Genomic DNA, 18,684 nt, shown 5'->3' on the forward strand with positions numbered 1-18,684 from the left:
CCACAAGGACTTCAAAAAATGACTCACAAACTTAGTGTCACGATCCGAAACTATGGTTCTAGGCAAACCATGTAATCTAGCCACTTCCTTAAAAAAAAGTTGCGCCACATTGAACGCATCATCCACCTTTTTACAAGCTATGAAATGAGCCATCTTTGAAAACCGATCAACGACCACCATGATAGAATCTTTTCCAAGAGCTGTTCTAGGCAAAGCCATTATGAAATCCATACTCAAATCTTCTCAAGGTCTTTCAGGAATGGGCAAAGGCTTATACTCTCCCTTATAAAACGTCATTTTGGCTCTTTGACAAATAGAACACCTAGCCAAAACTTGGTGCACATTAGCTAACATTTTTGGCCAATAAAAATGACTTTGTAAGATTTCTAGGGTCTTTTGTATACCCATATGACCAGCAAGTCCTCCTCCATGAGCTTCCTTGATCAACAACTCTCGAATTGCACCTTTAGGAACACAAAGTTTGTTCCCTTTGAAAAGGAAACCATCTACTATGACAAATGAACCGTGGACTCCATTTTTGCAAGACTCCATGATTTCCTTGAGTTCAAGATCATCTTTGTATGATTCGTTCATGACCTCGAAACCAAGAATTTTAGTTTCCATGATTCCAAGAATATTATGCCTTCTTGATAATGCATCCGCCACAATATTGGTTTTGCCTTTCTTGTACTTGGTTGCAAAGTTGAAAGATTGTAGGAATTCCACCCACTTAGCATGCCTTGCATTCAACTTCTTTTGCCCATGAATGAACCTTAAAGATTCATGATCCGAATGTAAGATGAAAGGTTGTGGCCTCAAATAATGTGACCAATGATCCAAAGCTCGAACCATGGCATAGAATTCTTTGTCATAAGTGGAGTAATTCAATTTGCCTTGGCTCAATTTCTCACTAAAATACGCAATTGGATTCTTCTCTTTGATTAGGACAGCCCCTATTCCTTTTCCACTTGCATCACACTCAACTTCAAATGGTTTCATGAAATCTGGAAGGACTAGAACCGGCGCTTCACACATCTTTTTTTTTCACCAACTCAAACGCCTTTTGAGCCTGTGGAGTCCATGGAAAACTTCCCTTCTTTGTACATTCGGTGATGGGAGCCATAAAGGTGCTAAAATGTTCAATAAACCGCCTATAGAACGAAGTAATTCCATGAAATGAACGAACCTCCGTGACTGTTTTTGGAATTGGCCATGAAGAAATGGCTTCCACTTTGCTTGGATAAACTTTAATTCCTTCACCTGAAACAATATAACCAAGGAAAACAATATATGTTAGCACAAAATGGCACTTCTCCAACTTCCCATACAATTGTTGCTCTCTCAAGGTTTTGAAAATCTTTTCCAAGTGTTTCAAGTGCTCCTCCTCATTTTTACTATAGATGAGAATGTCATCTAAGTAAACAACTACAAACTTCCCCAAAAATGGCCTCAACATTTCGTTCATAAGTCTCATGAAGGTGCTTGGAGCATTTGTTAATCCAAATGGCATAACAAGCCACTCATACAAACCATGCTTAGTTTTAAAGGCTTTTTTCCATTCATCACCTTCCCTCATTCTAATTTGGTGATATCCACTCCTCAAATCTATCTTGGAAAACACTTGAGCTCCACTCAACTCATATAACATATCATCAAGTCTAGGAATAGGAAACCTATACTTAATGGTTATGTTATTCACCGCCCTACTATCAATACACATCCTTCATGTTCCATCCTTTTTTGGCACTAACAAAGCTGGAACGGCACAAGGACTCATGGATTCTCTCACGTAACCCATTTGCATCAACTCCTCAATTTGTCTTTGTAATTCCTTAGTTTCCATGGGATTGCATCTATAAGGGGGTTTATTTGGAAGGGGGGCTCCCGGAATCAAATCTATTTGATGTTCTATACCACGAATAGGAGGCAACCCTTGTGGTAATTCATTAGGAAAAACATCTTCATACTCCTTGATCAATGCGGCTAGCCTAGGGTTTTGTTGGACAAAACCTTCGTGTTCCTCTTTAGAAAACAATAAGAACACTTCATCTTCTTTCTCCAAAGAGTTTTCGAATTCTTTTAAGGAAAGCAACAAAATGTCCTTTCTTTTGGGCTCTTTTTGTGGTGGTGGGGATTGTGTTTGGGAAAGGCTTTTTTGTGGTGGTAAGGGGTGCAACACTTTCTTGCTGCCTTGGTGAGTAATGGTGTAGGTGTTTGATAGGCCATCATGTACTGATTTTTTGTCACTTTGCCATGGCCTCCCTAACAAAATGTGACAAGCATCCATGGGAATGACATCACATAAAATTTCATCCACATACGAACCAATCTGAAATTTTACTAGACATTGTTTTCTAACTCCCGTACTCTTGCTCATATCAAGCCAACTCAACTTGTAAGGAGTAGGATGTCTAGTAGTCTTCAAGTCAAGTTTCTTAACAAAATCACTTGACACAACATTAGCTTCACTGCCACTATCAACAATCAAGTCACACACATCTTCATTAACCTTGCATTTGGTTAAGAAGACATTTTCTCTTTGAATTGGGGTTTTCTCAACCTCCACGTGCATTTGGAGGGCTCTCCTCATTAATAGACTATTTTTTTCGGGAAAACAGTCATCAACTTGCTCCTCCTCCACATTAGAATCATAAGACTCTAAAGGTACATTTTCACTACCATTTTCGTCCTCCTTCTCTTCTTCAAGGACAAAAGGTTGTGCCATCATATTCTTAAGCTCTCGTATGGTTAAAGCTCTTGCATTAGGACAATCTCTCTTGTAGTGTCCTCTTCCGTGACATTTGAAACAAACAATGTCACTTAAGTCTCCGGTTTTGGCTTTTCCTTTTTCTTTTTGTGAAAGATCAAACGAGGTAGGGTTCTTTTTGGTAGTGGAATTTGGAAAGGAAGGGGTTTCTTTTGGTGGGTTAAATGGGCGTTTGAATTTTGGGTCAAAAGGGTTCGAAGGTTTCTTCTTCTTCTTTTGATCGTCAAATTTCACCGAAAGCTTACAAGCTTCATCAAAGGTCAGATTGGGTTGCACTTCTACTTTCTCATAAATGTCCTTATCCAAACCAGCCATAAACCTCCCTAATTTGAGTTCTTCATTTTCCACTATTTCGCACACAATGGAAAGTTTCTCAAATTCTTTAATGTATTCCTCCACACTACTCCCTCCTTGCTGCAAAGTTTTCCATTTCACATACATGGATTGCTTGTAATTAGAAGGAACAAATCGTCCCCTAAGTTTCTTCCTAAGCTTGGTCCATGTAGAAATACGAGTTTTCCCATTGCTTTCTCGTTTTCTTTGGACTCCTTTCAACCAAGTTTTAGCATACTTGGCTATCTTTACCTTAGCAATCTTGTACTTTTGTTCATCTTCCTCAACGTCTTTAAACTCAAAGTACCTCTCAAGTGATTGCTCCCACTCCAAGTACTTCTCAGGGTCAAGAGTACCATAAAAAAGATCTACATCCACCTTTAGACTCTTGTCATCATATCTAGGAGGGTTTTGACGCCCATCCCTTTGTTCTTGTGTCAACAAACGAGCCATTAGAGCCATTATATTACCATGTAAATGCTCATTGGTTTCCAAGAGTCTTTGTTGGTTTTCCTCCATCATTCTAAGTCTCCTTTGGTCAATGGTTTCATTTAGGTTTGCTTGATCCATTTTGGACAGAAATTTCCCCTACTTGACGCGCCAAATGATGTAAAAACTAATAGAAAGTCTTAGTTAATACAAGATTAATGGATCAAACTTAAGTGGAATGAAAAAAAAAGGTTGGTGTTTTAAGTTAAATTACGGGTAAAGGTTTGTAGGTTGTTTTGGAAATGGTTAAGGAACGTTTTATAGAGGAAAGAAGGGTTAGTTTGTAAGGATTACTCACTTAAACAAACAAGATATGTAGGCAAGGATTACTCACTTAAACCCACTAGTTGTTTAATTTGCATTGAAGGAAAACTCACTTAACCACTCAAATTCGTCAAGTTAAACTTGGCAACAAAACGATTTATCTTAGCAACAAGAATAAATAGTTTTTAAGGAGAAAACTTTCTTAATTCATATATCATAATCTGCCATACACTTATATTTCATAAGCTTAAATAAAGAAAACAAACTAGTACTAAACTATACGCATTAAACAAGCTTAATGTGTGTTTATTGTAACTAAACATGAAAGCTAAAACCTAGCCTAGAATCACGCCTAAGCTAAACAGATTTTCTTAACTGATTTTAGGCTTTAATCACCCTTAATTAACCTCTTAAAAACTGCTGAAAAAAAGGCTTAAAAACAGCCATAAAGAACCAGCAAAAACGTGGAGTAACCTCCCCTTGATTCATGCCTTTCTTCATGCTAAATGTTTATGACTTGCAATGAAGTTTCTCCTTGCTTGAAGGACGCCTTTTCCTATGCCTAAGGCTGTTCAAAACGTGCCTAGGATGCCCATTAACATTCATAACCAGAATGTAAACAAGTAAACCCTTGGTTAGCAAGAAACGGTCCACGCGCACAAAAAGTATCTAACACTTGATCTTCAAATGACTTAGCAAGAATGATTTCTTCGTGAATTGGACTTGTAGGATGATCATGCTTGATTGGACTAATGGACTCGTCATGATTTGCATCATCTGGCTTGCTAGGAACCATTCCTATTGCGAAAAGGCTGTGATTAACCCTTAGAAATTATGCAAGGTCATCAGATTGGAAGTTATTGATAGAAGCCAGCAATTGATTAATAGTTCCTAGTCTAGAGCTCAAGTTAGATGGATGTTTCTGCTTAAACAGTCAGTCTAGTTTTCTGTTGTTTCTGTCTCATGCCTTGTTCCTGATAGTATGGCTAGTTTACTATTTTTGATTCCTGTGTTGTTTGCTTGCTCCTAGGGTGCGTTGTAGTTTGGGATTATGATTGTACTCCTCTTGTGCTAGTCCTAGTGTGCTAGACCCTTCCTAGAAGGTGCTTTCCACTTGAGGCTAGTTTCCCACCCTCTCCTTTGTTTGTTGCACCCTTCCTAGAAGGTGGCTTCTCTTAGGCTAGGGGTTGTTTCTTGAGGGCTTTCCATCCTCTTTTGGTATTAATAAAATTTCTTACACATTCAAACAAAATTTTTTGAATCAAATGAAAGTCAAATGCATTCAACAATGCTAATTGAATCAAATGAAAGTTTAACACATTCAAACAAAGCTTTTTAAATCAAATGTGAGTCAAACACATTCAAACAAAGCTATATAGATTAAATGAAAGTGAAATGCATTCTACAAAGCAAATTGAATCAAATGAAAGTCAAACACATTCAAACAACGCTATTTTAATCAATAGAAAGTTAAATGCATTTTTCAAAGCAAATTGAATCAAATGAAAGTCAAACACATTCAAACAAAGCTTTTTGAACCAAATGAAAGTTATATGCATTCAACAATGCTAATTGAATCAAATGAAAGTCAAACACATTCAAACAAAGCTTTTTGAATCAAACGAAAGTTATATGCATTCAACAATGATAATAAAATCAAAAGAAAGTCAAACACATTCAAACAAATCTTTTTTAATCAAATGAAAAACAAATTCTTTTTTCAAAGCTAATAGAATCAAACGAAAGGCTAATGCATTCAACAATGTTAATTGAATCAAATGAAAGTCAAATACATTTAAAAAATGCATTTTAAATCAAATGAAGGTCAAACACATTAAAACACTTTTTATTTGAATCAAATGAAAAGGAAATGCATACTACAAAGGTAATTGAATTAAATGAAAGTCAAACACATTTTAATCAAAGTTATGTGACTCAAATGAAAGTGAATTGCATTCTACAAGGCTAATTGAATCAAATGAAAGTTAAACATATTCAAACAAAATTTTTTGAATCAAATGAAAGTCAAATGCATTCAATAATGCTAATTGAATCAAATGAAAGTTTAACACATTCAAACAAAGCTTTTTAAATCAAATGTGAGTCAAACACATTCAAACAAAGCTATATAGATCAAATGAAAGTGAAATGCATTCTACAAATCTAATTGAATCAAATGAAAGTCAAATAAATTCAAACAAAGTTTTTTAAATCAAATAAAAATCAAACACATTTAAAAAAAGCTATTTCACTGAAATGAAATTAAAATGCAGTCTACATATCTAATTGAATCAAATGAAAGTAAAACATATTCTAACAACGCTATTTTAATTAAATGAAAGTTAAATGCATGCTTCAAAGAAAATTGAATCAAATGAAAGTCAAACACATTCAAACAAAGCTTTTTGAATCTAACGAAAGTTATATGCATTCAACAAAGCTAATATAATCAAATGAAAGTCAAACACATTCAAACAAAGCTTTTTGAATCAAACAAAAGTTATAAGCATTCACCAATGCAAATTGAATCTAAAGAAAGTCAAACACATTCAAACAAAGCTCTTTTTAATCAAATGAAAAACAAATGCATTCTTCAAAGCTAATAGAATCAAATGAAAGGCAAATGCATTCAACAATGCTAATTGAATCAAATAAAAGTCAAATACATTTTAAAAAAGCTTTTTAAATCAAATGAAGATCAAAAACATTAACAGAAACCTATTTGAATCAAATGAAAGTGAAATGCATTCTACAAAGCTAACTGAATTAAATGAAAGTCAAACACATTCAAACAAAGCTTTTTGAATCAAATGAAAGTCAAATGCTTTCAACAATGCTAATATAATCAAATGAAAGTCAAACACATTCAAACAAAGCATTTTAAATCAATTGAAAGTCAAACACATTCAATCAACGCTATTTGACTCAAACGAAAGTGAATTGCATTATACAACGCTAATTGAATCAAATGAAAGTCAAACATATTTAAACAAAGCTTTTTGAATCAAATGAATGTCCAATGCATTTAACAATGCTAATTGAATCAAATGAAAGTTAAACACACTCAAACAAAGCTTTTTAAATCAAATGTGAGTCAAACACATTCAAACAAAGCTATTTAAATCAAATGAAAGTGAAATGCATTCTACAAAGCTAATACAATCAAATGAAAGACAAACACATTCTAACAATGCTATTTTTAATTAATTGAAAGTTAAATGCATTCTACAAAGCAAATTGAATCAAATGAAAGTCAACGCATTCAAACAAAGCTTTTTGAATCAAACGAAAGTCATATGCATTCAACAATGCTAATTGAATCAAATGAAAGTTAAACTCATTCAAACAAAGCTTTTTAGGTCAAATGAAAGTCAAACACATTCAAACAAAGCTATTTGAATCAAATGAAAGTGAAATACATTCTACAAAGGAAATTGAATCAAATTAAAGTCAAACACATTGAAGCAAAGCTTTTTAAATCAAATGAAAGTCAAACACATTCAAACAAAGCTATTTGAATTAAATAAAAGTGAAATGCATTCTAAAAAGGAAATTGAATCTAATTAAAGTGAAACACAGTCAAGCAAAGCTTTTTAAACCAAATGAAAGTAAAACACATTCAAAGGAAGCTTTTTGAATCAAGTGAAAGTCAAATGCATTCTTCAAAGTTAATTGAAACAAAGGAAAGTTAAACACATTGAAATAAAGCTTTTGAATCAAATGAAAGTCAAATGAATTTGACAAACTTATTAAATCAAATGAAAGTTAAACACATTCAAATAAAGCTTTTTAAATCAGATGAAAGTGAAATGCATTCTACAAATCTAATTGAATCAAATGAAAGTCAAATAAATTCAAACAAAGTTTTTTAAATCAAATAAAAATCAAACACATTTAATAAAAGCTATTTCACTGAAATGAAATTAAAATGCAGTCTACATATCTAATTGAATCAAATGAAAGTAAAACACATTCAAACAAAGCTTTTTGAACAAATAAAAGTCAAATGCATTCTTAAAAGCTAATGTAATCAAATGAAAGTCAAACACAATCAAATAAAGCTTTTGAATCAAATGAAAGGCAAACACATTCAAACAGAGCTATTTGAATCAAATAAAATTGAAATGCATTCAGTTTAGGGTAAAAATACCCTAAGACACGTTGCCCAATAAAGGCCTGCCACGTGTCAAGCTTGCAACGGTCAGCAAAGGCCCAATCCCTTTGCGACACGTGTCATTGTACTCTAATTGAGGTACAGTTCTCCCTACTATAAATAGTAAGGGCAGACCTCATTAATGGGGATCGAATCATTTTTTTCCACAAACCCACAAAACATAAATCCCGTTGCAAACGCTCTCAAATCGAGAAGCATTTATTGTCTTATTTCCTCATTTAGAAAGAGACTAACTTAATCTTCGGAGGCGGAACACCCCAGCCCCAGCCGGAGTATTCCGTTATTTGTGCAGGTACAGGCGAAGGAATGAGCATACTAGGAAATTGTAACTCTCCTGTAGGACACATAAAAAACCCCCAAACATCTGGCGCCGTCTGTGGGGAGAGTACTTTCTAGATGACTTCGAAACTGGTACAGCCGGGTAAAAGTAGTCAACCTGCTGGTGAGGCTGAGGTCCACTCGGACCAAGACACAGCTGACAATCATGAGATTGAAACCTACACAGCAGCCGATGGTTCCTTCAGAACCAAGCATACTCGTTCCAAAGACAAGAGGGAATGAGCAGAGCAGCAGGCAGGCCCAAATCATCCTACCAGGGGACCACTTGGGTTGACTCCTGCTTCAGAGGGAGCCACCCCAGTCTCCAGAGATGAACTCATGAACATAATGATGAGCTTCAAAGGAGAGATCAAAGGCCTTCTAGATAATATAGCCGGCCCCCGTAAGGGTCAGGCGAAAGAAAGGCGTCTTGGGAAAAAGACGGCCAAAACAGTAAAGGGTAGAGCATCTACCCCGCATCCGAAGTCAAATATGCCGGCTAGGCCCTTTGATTTCTCAAAGATGCACACTCCCATAGATGGATTCAGAAAGCCCGTCCGGCACATTCAGCCGGATGGAACCAAGAAAGTCTATTCTGATGCCCGGACGCTCATTCAGGATAAAAAGACTCAGCAGCGCTCCGAGTCAGCATCAACGTCAACCTTTCGAGACAGCTTCAATGCCACATCAGGGAGGCACTCGAGAACAAACAATGACAGCCGGACGAGCGAGGTTTCCGCTCGATTCGGCCCTCATATGATCCAACCGGCATTACATGGAACACCGTACACGCCTTTTGGATCTCCCTATGCCCAGCCGGGTCTTTTCGGGGGGCGGGAACAGCCAACGGCGTTTTCCAGGGAAATCACCTAGATGACCCAGCCGGCTAAGATAAAAAACGTGCTGGTAGGTGCCTATGACGGTACCACCAACCCGGAGGATCACCTCATGGCATACACCAACCTGATGTATTTGCAAGGTTTGGATGACGCCTCATGGTGTAGGTGCTTCCCGGCAACGTCGAAAGGGATTGCTCAACCTTGGTTTGGTAACCTCCCAGCCGGATGCATCAATAATTTCAGGACCTTGGCCTACTGGTTTACGTCCAACTTTTCTATGAACATCCCTGCCAAGAAAACAAGCCTTGATCTAGGGGCAATCCAGTAGGGAGATAAAGAAGGGCTCCGGTCATATGTCAGGCGGTTTAACCTGATGAGGATCCAAATCCATGGATTGTCTGATGATGTTGCCTATACTAATTTCTTTAATGGCTTAAAAGACGGATCAACTTTTAAGTTTTACTTGGTTAGGAAGAGGGTCTCTACTCTTCACGAGGCGCTCATGAAGGCGGAGGCCTACATTCAGGCAATTGAATTGTGTGCTGTGAAACTTCCAACGGATTACAAAAGATCCGATAAAAAAGAGAATCGGCCTACCCAGTCGGCCAAAAAGGAAGACAAAAGAAAGGGGGTATGGGCAGCAGACTCATCCGGACAACCCTTCCAGAAAATAAAGAGGTCGGATCCGTATGTGCCAAAGTACGAGTTCAACAAGGATTGTGCCTCCATTCTCAACGAAGTAAAGGACCGGTTGAGTCTTGAAAAACCGGCTCCTATGAAAAGTCCCTTAAGCGCCCGGGATAAGAGTAAATATTGCCTTTTTCATGAGGAAATTGGCCATGACACTGAGGGTTGCTTTAGCCTCAGGCGGCTCTTTGACTGGCTGGCTGATGAGGGGGCTCTCAAATCATACCTTTCCAAGTCAAAGGGTGCTCCCAAACAAGTAAAAGGACCACCCCCAAAGAAGCCGGCTACTCAATCGGATACGGATGAGGAAACCATCCTGACCATAGCCGGTGGATTTGCGGGAGGTGGGCCTACCATCCGGGGCACAAAAGATAACATTCAGAAACTGGTCAACTCATTGGATGAGGGCCAGTCGTCTGAATATTCATTTCCGGAGGTTAACATCTCCGAGAAAGATAGAGGGGAGGTCAGGCGGCCTCATGATGACCCAATAGTCATCGAGTGCAAAATCGCCAATCAAAGAGTTGGCCGGATCTTGATTGATACCGGGAGCTCATCCGACCTCATAAGCTACCGGTGCTTGGAAAAACTCAAGTATAAGCCTAATAGCATGCATCCGGCTTCATAACCTCTTGTAGGTTTTGGGGGAGGAGTAGTACATCCGGTGGGCATGATTGATCTACCCATCCGGTTCGGAGAAAAGGGAAGGGGCCGGCACATGGTTGTCAAGTTTCTTGTTGTAGGAGAACTGACTGCCTATAACTTGATTATTGGCCGCCCAACCCTTAACTTCTCAAAGACTGTCATCATCCTATCTCTAATGTTGACCAAGTTTGAAAGGGATGATGGCACAGTCGGTTCCTTGAGTGGGAACCAAAAGATGGCGAGAGAGTGTTACCTCTCGGACATCAAACCAACGCTTGACACAGACGGTCAAGAAAAAGAAATAGTTGACCTTGACGACTGTTATCAAAGCTTACCAGCTACTAAGCCAGCCGGTAAAAAGAGGAAGGCGGACCAACTGGCGCCTGTAAAGGAGAAACAATAGCAATCACTGTGCGGGGAGAGGCCAGACGTCCTTCGCCCCCAGCCGGCTGGAGAAATAATTGACATTGTCCTTGAAGACAGCCGGCCAGACAGAACCGTCTAGATTGGAACGGTTGCGTTTGAAAGTTTGGGATCAGATTTGCTCCTTTTGCTGAAGGAGTTCAAAGATGTGTTTGCCTTTGAAGTAGAAGAGATGCCGGGTGTAAGTCCGGATCTTGCTATTCATAAACTCGCTGTGGATCCTAAGAAGAAGCCGGTTAGGCAAAAGAAAAGGAACCATGGCGAGGAAAGGTCCCAAGCGGCAGCAACCAAGGTCAAGAAGCTCTTAGATGCTGGGTTCATCCGGCAATGTTACTACCCGGATTGGGTAGCCAATGTGGTCCTTGTGAAAAAGCCGAATGGAACCTGGCGGATGTGTGTAGATTACACGGACTTGAACAGAGCCTGTCCAAAAGATAGCTACCCGCTTCTAAAGATAGATCATTTGGTAGACTCTACAGCCGGCCATGCCCTGATGAGTTTCATGGATGCCTACTTCGGCTTCCATCAGATACCCTTGTGGAAGAAAGACCAAGAGAAGACGGCTTTCGTCACAGATCAAGGGTTATACTGCTACACGGTGATGCCGTTTGGGTTGAAGAATGCGCCTGCTACTTTCCAACGAATGATGAACTCGGTCTTTTATGATCAGATTGGAAGGAACGTGGAGGCGTACATCGATGACATGATAGTCAAGTCAAAGCTACAGGCGGAACATCTAGCCGGCCTCCGAGAAACCTTCACCACCCTCAGGCGGCATAAAGTCATGTTAAATACGGAAAAATGCGTCTTTGGAGTTGAGTCTGGGAAGTTTCTTGGATTTTTGATTGATCAGAGAGGCATAGAGGCCAATCCGGACAAAGTGCAGGCGGTGATTGACATGCAGTCGCCTCGTACCGTCAAGGAGGCTCAAAAGCTTACCGGTTGCCTAGCGGCATTGGGGAGATTCCTCAGCCGGTCAGGTGACAAGTGCCTCTATTTCTTTCAAGTAATAAAAAAGAGGTCGAGGTTTGAATGGGGTGAAGAGGCTGAGGCGGCGTTTCAAAGGATGAAGCAATACTTACATTCTTTGCCAAGATTAGTGAGTCCCCTACCCCAGGAGGCTCTCTACATGTACTTGGCCGTCTCAGATCATTCCTTGACTGTCGTCCTCCTTGCTGAGAGAGACAACAACCAGCTCCCGGTCTACTTTATAAGCCATGTCCTCCGGAATGCTGAACTTCGATATCCCATGATTGAAAAATTCGGTCTGGCATTGTTCAAGGCAGTCAAGCGGTTGAAACCGTATTTCTTAGCTCATCCGGTTACCGTTTTCACTGACCAGCCGCTCAAAAGGCCTATGACCACTTTGGAGTCATCCAGAAGAATGATTAAACGGGCGGTGGAAATTCAAAGTCTAGAAATCACTTTCGAGCCCAGGCGGGCGGTGAAGGGTCAGGCGTTTGCCGACTTCATTGTTGAAATGACAAGGCCGATACAGCCGGATAAAACTGATCAAGTTTGGAAAGTTTATGTAGACGGGAGCTCTACGCTGAATGGGTGTGGGGCAGGCGTAATTTGTCATTCTCCAGAAGGGGACAAATATGAGTATGCTCTACGATTCAAGTTTCAAGCTTCGAATAATGAAGCTGAATACGAGGCCCTGCTTGTTGTATATTCGGAGTAACACTCGAAATACACAAGAGATAAACCAAGGGATAGATAAGGCTAAAGAACCAAAGGCTTCTTAGATAAAGTCACACCACTAAGAAACGGTTTGGATTCCTAAGATCACAAGCCAACTAGTAGCCTAAACTAGCTAACTAAGCAAAGGAAACGAAATTCCAAATCCAAGAATTTTAGGTTTTTGTTTCTAATCCAAGAAATGAATGTAAGACAAGTTTTTTGTTTGAATAATCTGATTTTTTTCATTCACATTTGCTTGCTATTTATAGTAAACAAGCATCCTTAAGTACAAGCTAACTTAAGTGGCTGTTCAGCTCACTTGTTACACGCCTAAGCTAAAGCTAAGTACAAATCAGCTTTTTGTTGTCTAGATACATTATTAAAAGAAGCCTTATTTAACTAGATACCTGGTGGAGGATAATTAGGTCGTTGGACTAACTACCCTCAACCAAACAATATTTATAAACCTACACCTACACTAAACAAGTTTAGTGGTAAGTAGAGGGTCGAACCACGGAGACGACATAAACACTATCAACACCACCACCAATTAAGCTAGGTCAAAGAGATAGGATGGATAGAACAATAAACAAAAATGAGATTTATATTAAGTTAAACTAACACCAAGGGAGAGGGTCAAACATGACAATGATCTTCAATAAAGTTAGGCAATGGAAATGAGTTTACATGCAAACCAAATATCTCATATAAGGCAATACCAACAATACCATCTAACCACCTATCGGGGTCAAAGGCTTTCCCAACTTAACACATGCTCATACTATCGTCATAAGCTGTGAAAGTTAAGGTTTTTGCATAGAATCGATCACCTGATGGATATCCCTAAGTTACACTAACGTCATAACTTAGTTCAATCCACCCAATTACAACACATGATTGGCCATTCACATGGAGTAATTAGTAAAACATGGTTACAAGGTATATTTAATCACATATAACCAACATTTGTCTAGCCTAATACATTCAAGATTCACCACATGCTATCACCAATCCCTTAGTAAAGGGAATTACTCACTAATCATGAACAACTAACACAAAACCCAACAAGAAGAACAAAGAGAAGCAATTAAACTAAACAACTACTCTAATCAAGCAAGAAATTAAGAAAGAACAATAAATGAGATAGAGTTTAGAATGCTCATTGAAGTATTGAAAAGGAATCCAAAACAATGTCACTTTGCATCTTCATCTTCTTCAATCCACCATTGAAGCTCTTCACTTTCTCTCTCTAAAATACCCTAAATTACTCTTAATCTACATTGCAAAGTATAAAAACAAAGATTAAAACTAAATCTAAGCCTAATTTATGTGAAGATTGATGGAGAGATGTTAGGGTTTAACCCCTCAAAGAGGAGAGAGAAAACCCCCAAAGAAACCCACCATCAAAACTTGGCCAAAAAGAGGAGAGGAAGAAGCGTTTAAAAGACCCGTAGCTGCTCGTGCGCGCCCGCGATAGAGGCCTGCGCGCCCGCGCATTGGGATTGGCCTGACAGCAACATTCATTTTCAAATGGCCATAACTTCTGTTCTAAGAGGCTTCTGGGGGCGTGCAACCTACCCTTGGAAAACTCTTTAAGTCTAGTTTCCAATGAAACTTGAATCATCTCAATCCAATTTGTAGATAAAAAGGTATGGCTAAAAGAGTGAACAAAGGTTAGTTTTGGAGTTCAGGCCCTTAGAGCGCCCGCACCTATCTTAGGAGCGCCCGCGCCTATCTTAGGAGCGCCCGCGCCTAAGCCGCGCCCAAATCGCGCCTACATTCTGCCTCCAATATTTTCGACCCTAATGTTAGGCACGCCCGCGCTGGGTTTGGCGCGCCCGCGCCATTCTGAAAGCGCGACCCGCGCTGTCCGCATGGCCTTGCTTGCTTGCTCCTTAACTTCCTTTGTAGATCTTCAAATGAACTCCAATTCTCCAAGCTCTTCATTCTCTCAAAATCAACTCCAAAAGCCTATAAAACACGAGGAAAAGCACAAAAACATAATAAAGAGAGAAACGGAGCAAAAGGGGTACAAACAAGGGACAAACGTAGAAAAATACCGCGATTAGAGGATCTAAATAGTGGCATAAATGCCACTTATCAAATTTCCCCACACTTGCCTCTTGCTTGTCCTCAAGCAAGAACAAAAGCAGAAACAAAAAGAAAGAAAAAGGATCTAATAACACTAAAAGGAGAGGGGTGAAAAAGAATATACACTAACTCACTTTCGTAGGAATCACGGTTGTTTTTAGCGTAAACAACAAGCCATTTAAACCTCAAAGTCGCCTTTGAGGACGAGTGTGCTCTCGTAAGGGTTTCCAAAGAGTTTAACCCATAACTCTACACATAAAGCAACACAAACAAGGCAATGCATAGACAAATAAAATAAACACAAAAACAAGACGTTCTTGGTGGACTTTTTGGAACGAAACAAGCACCAATGAATGCACAACTTTCTAAACAAATAAGGGTATGCACGTTCCAAGATGTTTAGGGTTGAAAGAAACATAGACTAAGCTAAGCATAGAGAACTAAGAGCCGTACAATTCACCTTTCATCCCAAACTAGCTAGCCGCGTTCTCTCCACTAGCTTCAAGTCAACCATTAGGTGGGCTTCTCATGGTTCCTCGAAGGAACCGGAAAAAGATAAAGAAATGAAAACGATGAGAAGGTTATCCCGACGTCTTGGCTATGCACTCTCTCTCTATAAGCTTGACAACTATCTTCCTCCATCGATAAAGACTAAACTCTATAGGGTCTAAAGGTCTTTTATTGGTTGTAAGGGTATGCTTGGGGTGTAAGGTGGGAAAAATTTTAAAAAATTTAAAAATTTGGTGGTATTCCCCCACACTTATTCAATAAACACACACTAACAAGACTAAGAAACAGGACTCCCCCACACTTGAACGGAGCATTGTCCTCAATGCTCAAACACGAGGGATATGAAGTTTTTTTTTTTTTTTTTTTTTTTTTTTTTTTTTTTTTTTGGTCCTCACCTCATTTGAGTAAGGACGGCTTTTCATAAGCATTTTCTCTTATTTCACTGAATAGAAACACAGTTTACTCACTTGCTTGACCAAAGAACTACAACTTTCTCATTTGCGTTCAAAATCAACACAAAACAATTCTCAAACAAACATGCTTCACATAAACAAAAGGTTTAGGGGAACAAAAGGTCATTCGGTTTGTAATGTGGCTCAAAATCAAGAAAGGGAAATAGGCTCAAAGGGTTAGAAAGAGGGGCAAATTTAAAAGAAAACCAATTTTGTAACAAAACAAAAAGAAGGATAAGAAAATGGAAAATTCCTATTTCCTCCCTTAAAGGGTTCGGTCACGATCTCGGGTAGATAGAAGTCAAACTCTGGATTGAAAAATGCATAACCAAGGATCCAAATATGCCACTCAACAAAGTTGATGAAGGCTAGAACAAATAAACCTCACACGGGATTTGTATAGCAATTACCGACCTAAGGGGTTCATATCCACTATGGAGAGCGACACCGTCTTACCACAACCATGGATTAAGGCTACAAGTATCCCAAAGTTCTTAAAACCGCTACCTTAGCATTAAAATATGTTTAACTCAACCCAAAACACTCTCAAACCGTGCATACCATTACCAATTAGGAAGGAAAGCCTTCAAGGACACAAGCTCAAAACATTAAGTCCAAAACAAGAATGAATAAAACACATACGAAAACTTGCCTTGTTTTTAAAGGAAAAGACTCCATACAAGCAAATATTCACAAGACAAGAACAACTTGAGAATGTTTATACAGTTGCGCAAGATGAGAGCATGATCAACAAATCCATGCATACCAAAAGTCAAATCAATAAGGCGCTCATGGCCATCCAAATATAGAATAACCAAAGTCAAAAATAAACCTTGGTATGTATGGAGGGGGTAAATCAAGCAATCAAGAGACCAAGAAAGGGAAGAAGGAAACAACAAAACCACACACATGTATCTTTCAAACCACATGCAAATAAGAAGGTAAAGCAATAAAAAAAAAAGAAAATGGAAAGAGTGAACCAAATGATAGGTGGGTGTGAAACCCGCAAATGAACTCATTTTCATCATTTCCATCTAATTACTCTTCTTTGGTGCTTCAACTTCCAATCACAAGCATTCCTTGGTTTGTTTCTTCTTATGGTTCCCGATCCAAGGTCATGAGCAAAAGTATAGACATCAAGTAACTATATACAAAGAGAAACAAGAGGAAAACAAAATTAAAAGAAATAAGGAAAAGTAAAAGCAATAAAAACACGGGTTACTTCCCGAGAAAGTCTTGTTTAAGGTCCAATATTGACCTTATTAGTAAATAACCGGACAAAGAACGCAAAAGCTTGTCATATGCATCGGAAAATATTTCATGAAAAAGAGCATAAGTGATGCTCATATGACAAGCAAGCACAAAGTTGAAAGAAACTCTATGCTTGAGGGGAGGGGGAAAAGAAAAATAAAAAGAATCAAAAGAAAAATCAAAAGAAAAATTAAAATAAGAAAAAGAAAAAGAGGGAACAAACTCATTTAGTTGCATTTTGGAAGGTGAAAGCTCATCATTGAAATCAAAAGTAAGGCCATGGTGGTATAGAGAGGCAAGGGGCTCCTCAATTGGTTTATTTTTGAGAAAATATGGTAGTGAGATGGGAAAAGAAGGAATATTGCTAAACTTCCTTGAAAAAGGGATGTAAGTTGAAGGGGTTTGAATTGGGATCGCACTCACCACCTCAATTACACCACCTAGCATTGAATCACAAGCTTTCTCTTCCAACTCATCTTCAATACCCTCAAAGATTTTCGATGTATTCTCAATCACCAATTGGGATATTTCACTCTCAACAAGAGCATGATCATCATTGTTAACATTCCCCAAGTCACCATGAATGAACATCGGTATCTCATCATCACCTAAACCAAAATTTTCTCTAAGCAACCTCAAATCAATGTTTAATTGCATCAATTTTGTATCGTCAATGGGTTGCGAAGAGTTTTGAGGCTCAAATTGGGTGGAGGGGTTGGTATTCACGAAGTCATGAAAAATCTCACCATCCATACTCCCTCCATCACTTTCAAAATCATCATCCTCAATCACATTCTCAAATTCCAAATGAGTTGTCTCACTCTCTTGATTACCCTTAGGCTCACTCAAATGGGAGGAGGGAGAAGAAGGAAAGGCATCCTCTTGGGATGAGGCTAGTTGGGAAATTTTACTTTCCATCATTTTAATCCAAGCTTCCCTTTCATTCCTCTCTTCATCTTGTTTTCTTATAAACTCCTTAAGCATCTCCATACACTCTTCTTCCTTCGATCTCCCCACTGAATTACCCTCACAAAAAGGCTCATTAGACACATAGGGGAACTCATTAGGAATCGTGTATGAAAAAGGAAAGGAAGATGAAGAATTATGCATTTGAGAATTTTGGGTGTGTGAAGCATCATTGGAATTCATGCACATAATTGATGAACATTGAAAAATATCATGAACATTATCAACATTGGGATGCATCTCATTACAATTAGCATACAAAAGGGAAGGGTTGCCATCATGCATCAAGGGATCATCATGGGGAACATAAGAATCATCATTAGAGTTTATGCAAGAGTTAGAAAAATCACGACAATTATCATAATTATCTTGCTCATTGCTATCCCGAGCAAACCACAAATAGAAATCCCAAGCCTCATCCGAAGATGTGGCTCGAAATTCACCATTAAATTTGTTTTCAACCACCCCCCTAGTGTACTCATTCAAACCCCAATAAATTATCTCACAAGACTCCCTTAAAGTACAACCAAGGTAATTAGAGAAGTCTTCAAACCTATTAAAGTATACCCAAAAGGGCTCATATTCAAATTGAGGCAAAGAAGGACATGACATTTCATTTTGGACAAATTGATCCATGACTCAATGAGGCAAAACAAATAGCAACCAAATAAGAAAGCTCAAATATTTTTGGAATTTCCCCTTTTTTTTCCTTTTTTTTTAAACAAAAAATAAACAAAAAGAAAAGAAAATATTCGCAAAGACCTAGACTCAATAAGGTAATACAACAATAAT

General features: G+C 38.6%; 1 protein-coding gene across 1 annotated transcript; it reads right to left on the reverse strand.

Moving 5' to 3' along the window:
- Window positions 1-243: 243 nt before the first annotated feature.
- LOC110724372 lies at window positions 244-2,725 on the reverse strand. Its single transcript, XM_021903790.1, has 3 exons — window positions 1,932-2,725; window positions 1,053-1,658; window positions 244-772 (listed from the first exon to the last, which is right to left on the reverse strand). The coding sequence occupies exons 1-3, from the start codon at window positions 2,723-2,725 to the stop codon at window positions 244-246; spliced, it is 1,929 nt and encodes a 642-aa protein (XP_021759482.1).
- Window positions 2,726-18,684: the final 15,959 nt, after the last annotated feature.

This window comes from Chenopodium quinoa, unplaced genomic scaffold, assembly GCF_001683475.1.
Source record: "Chenopodium quinoa cultivar QQ74 unplaced genomic scaffold, ASM168347v1, whole genome shotgun sequence".
Lineage (NCBI taxonomy): Eukaryota > Viridiplantae > Streptophyta > Magnoliopsida > Caryophyllales > Amaranthaceae > Chenopodium > Chenopodium quinoa.

Bases quoted from the DNA above. Each gene is read 5' to 3' on its own strand.
- LOC110724372 (XM_021903790.1), bottom strand. From the start codon at position 2,725: ATGGCACAACCTTTTGTCCTTGAAGAAGAGAAGGAGGACGAAAATGGT. The intron at 1,659-1,931 runs GTTGCCTCCTAT...TCCTATTCCTAG, and splicing joins CCTAATGAATTACCACAAGG to ACTTGATGATATGTTATATG. The intron at 773-1,052 runs GTTGGTGAAAAA...TGAATCTTTAAG, and splicing joins CAGGCTCAAAAGGCGTTTGA to GTTCATTCATGGGCAAAAGA.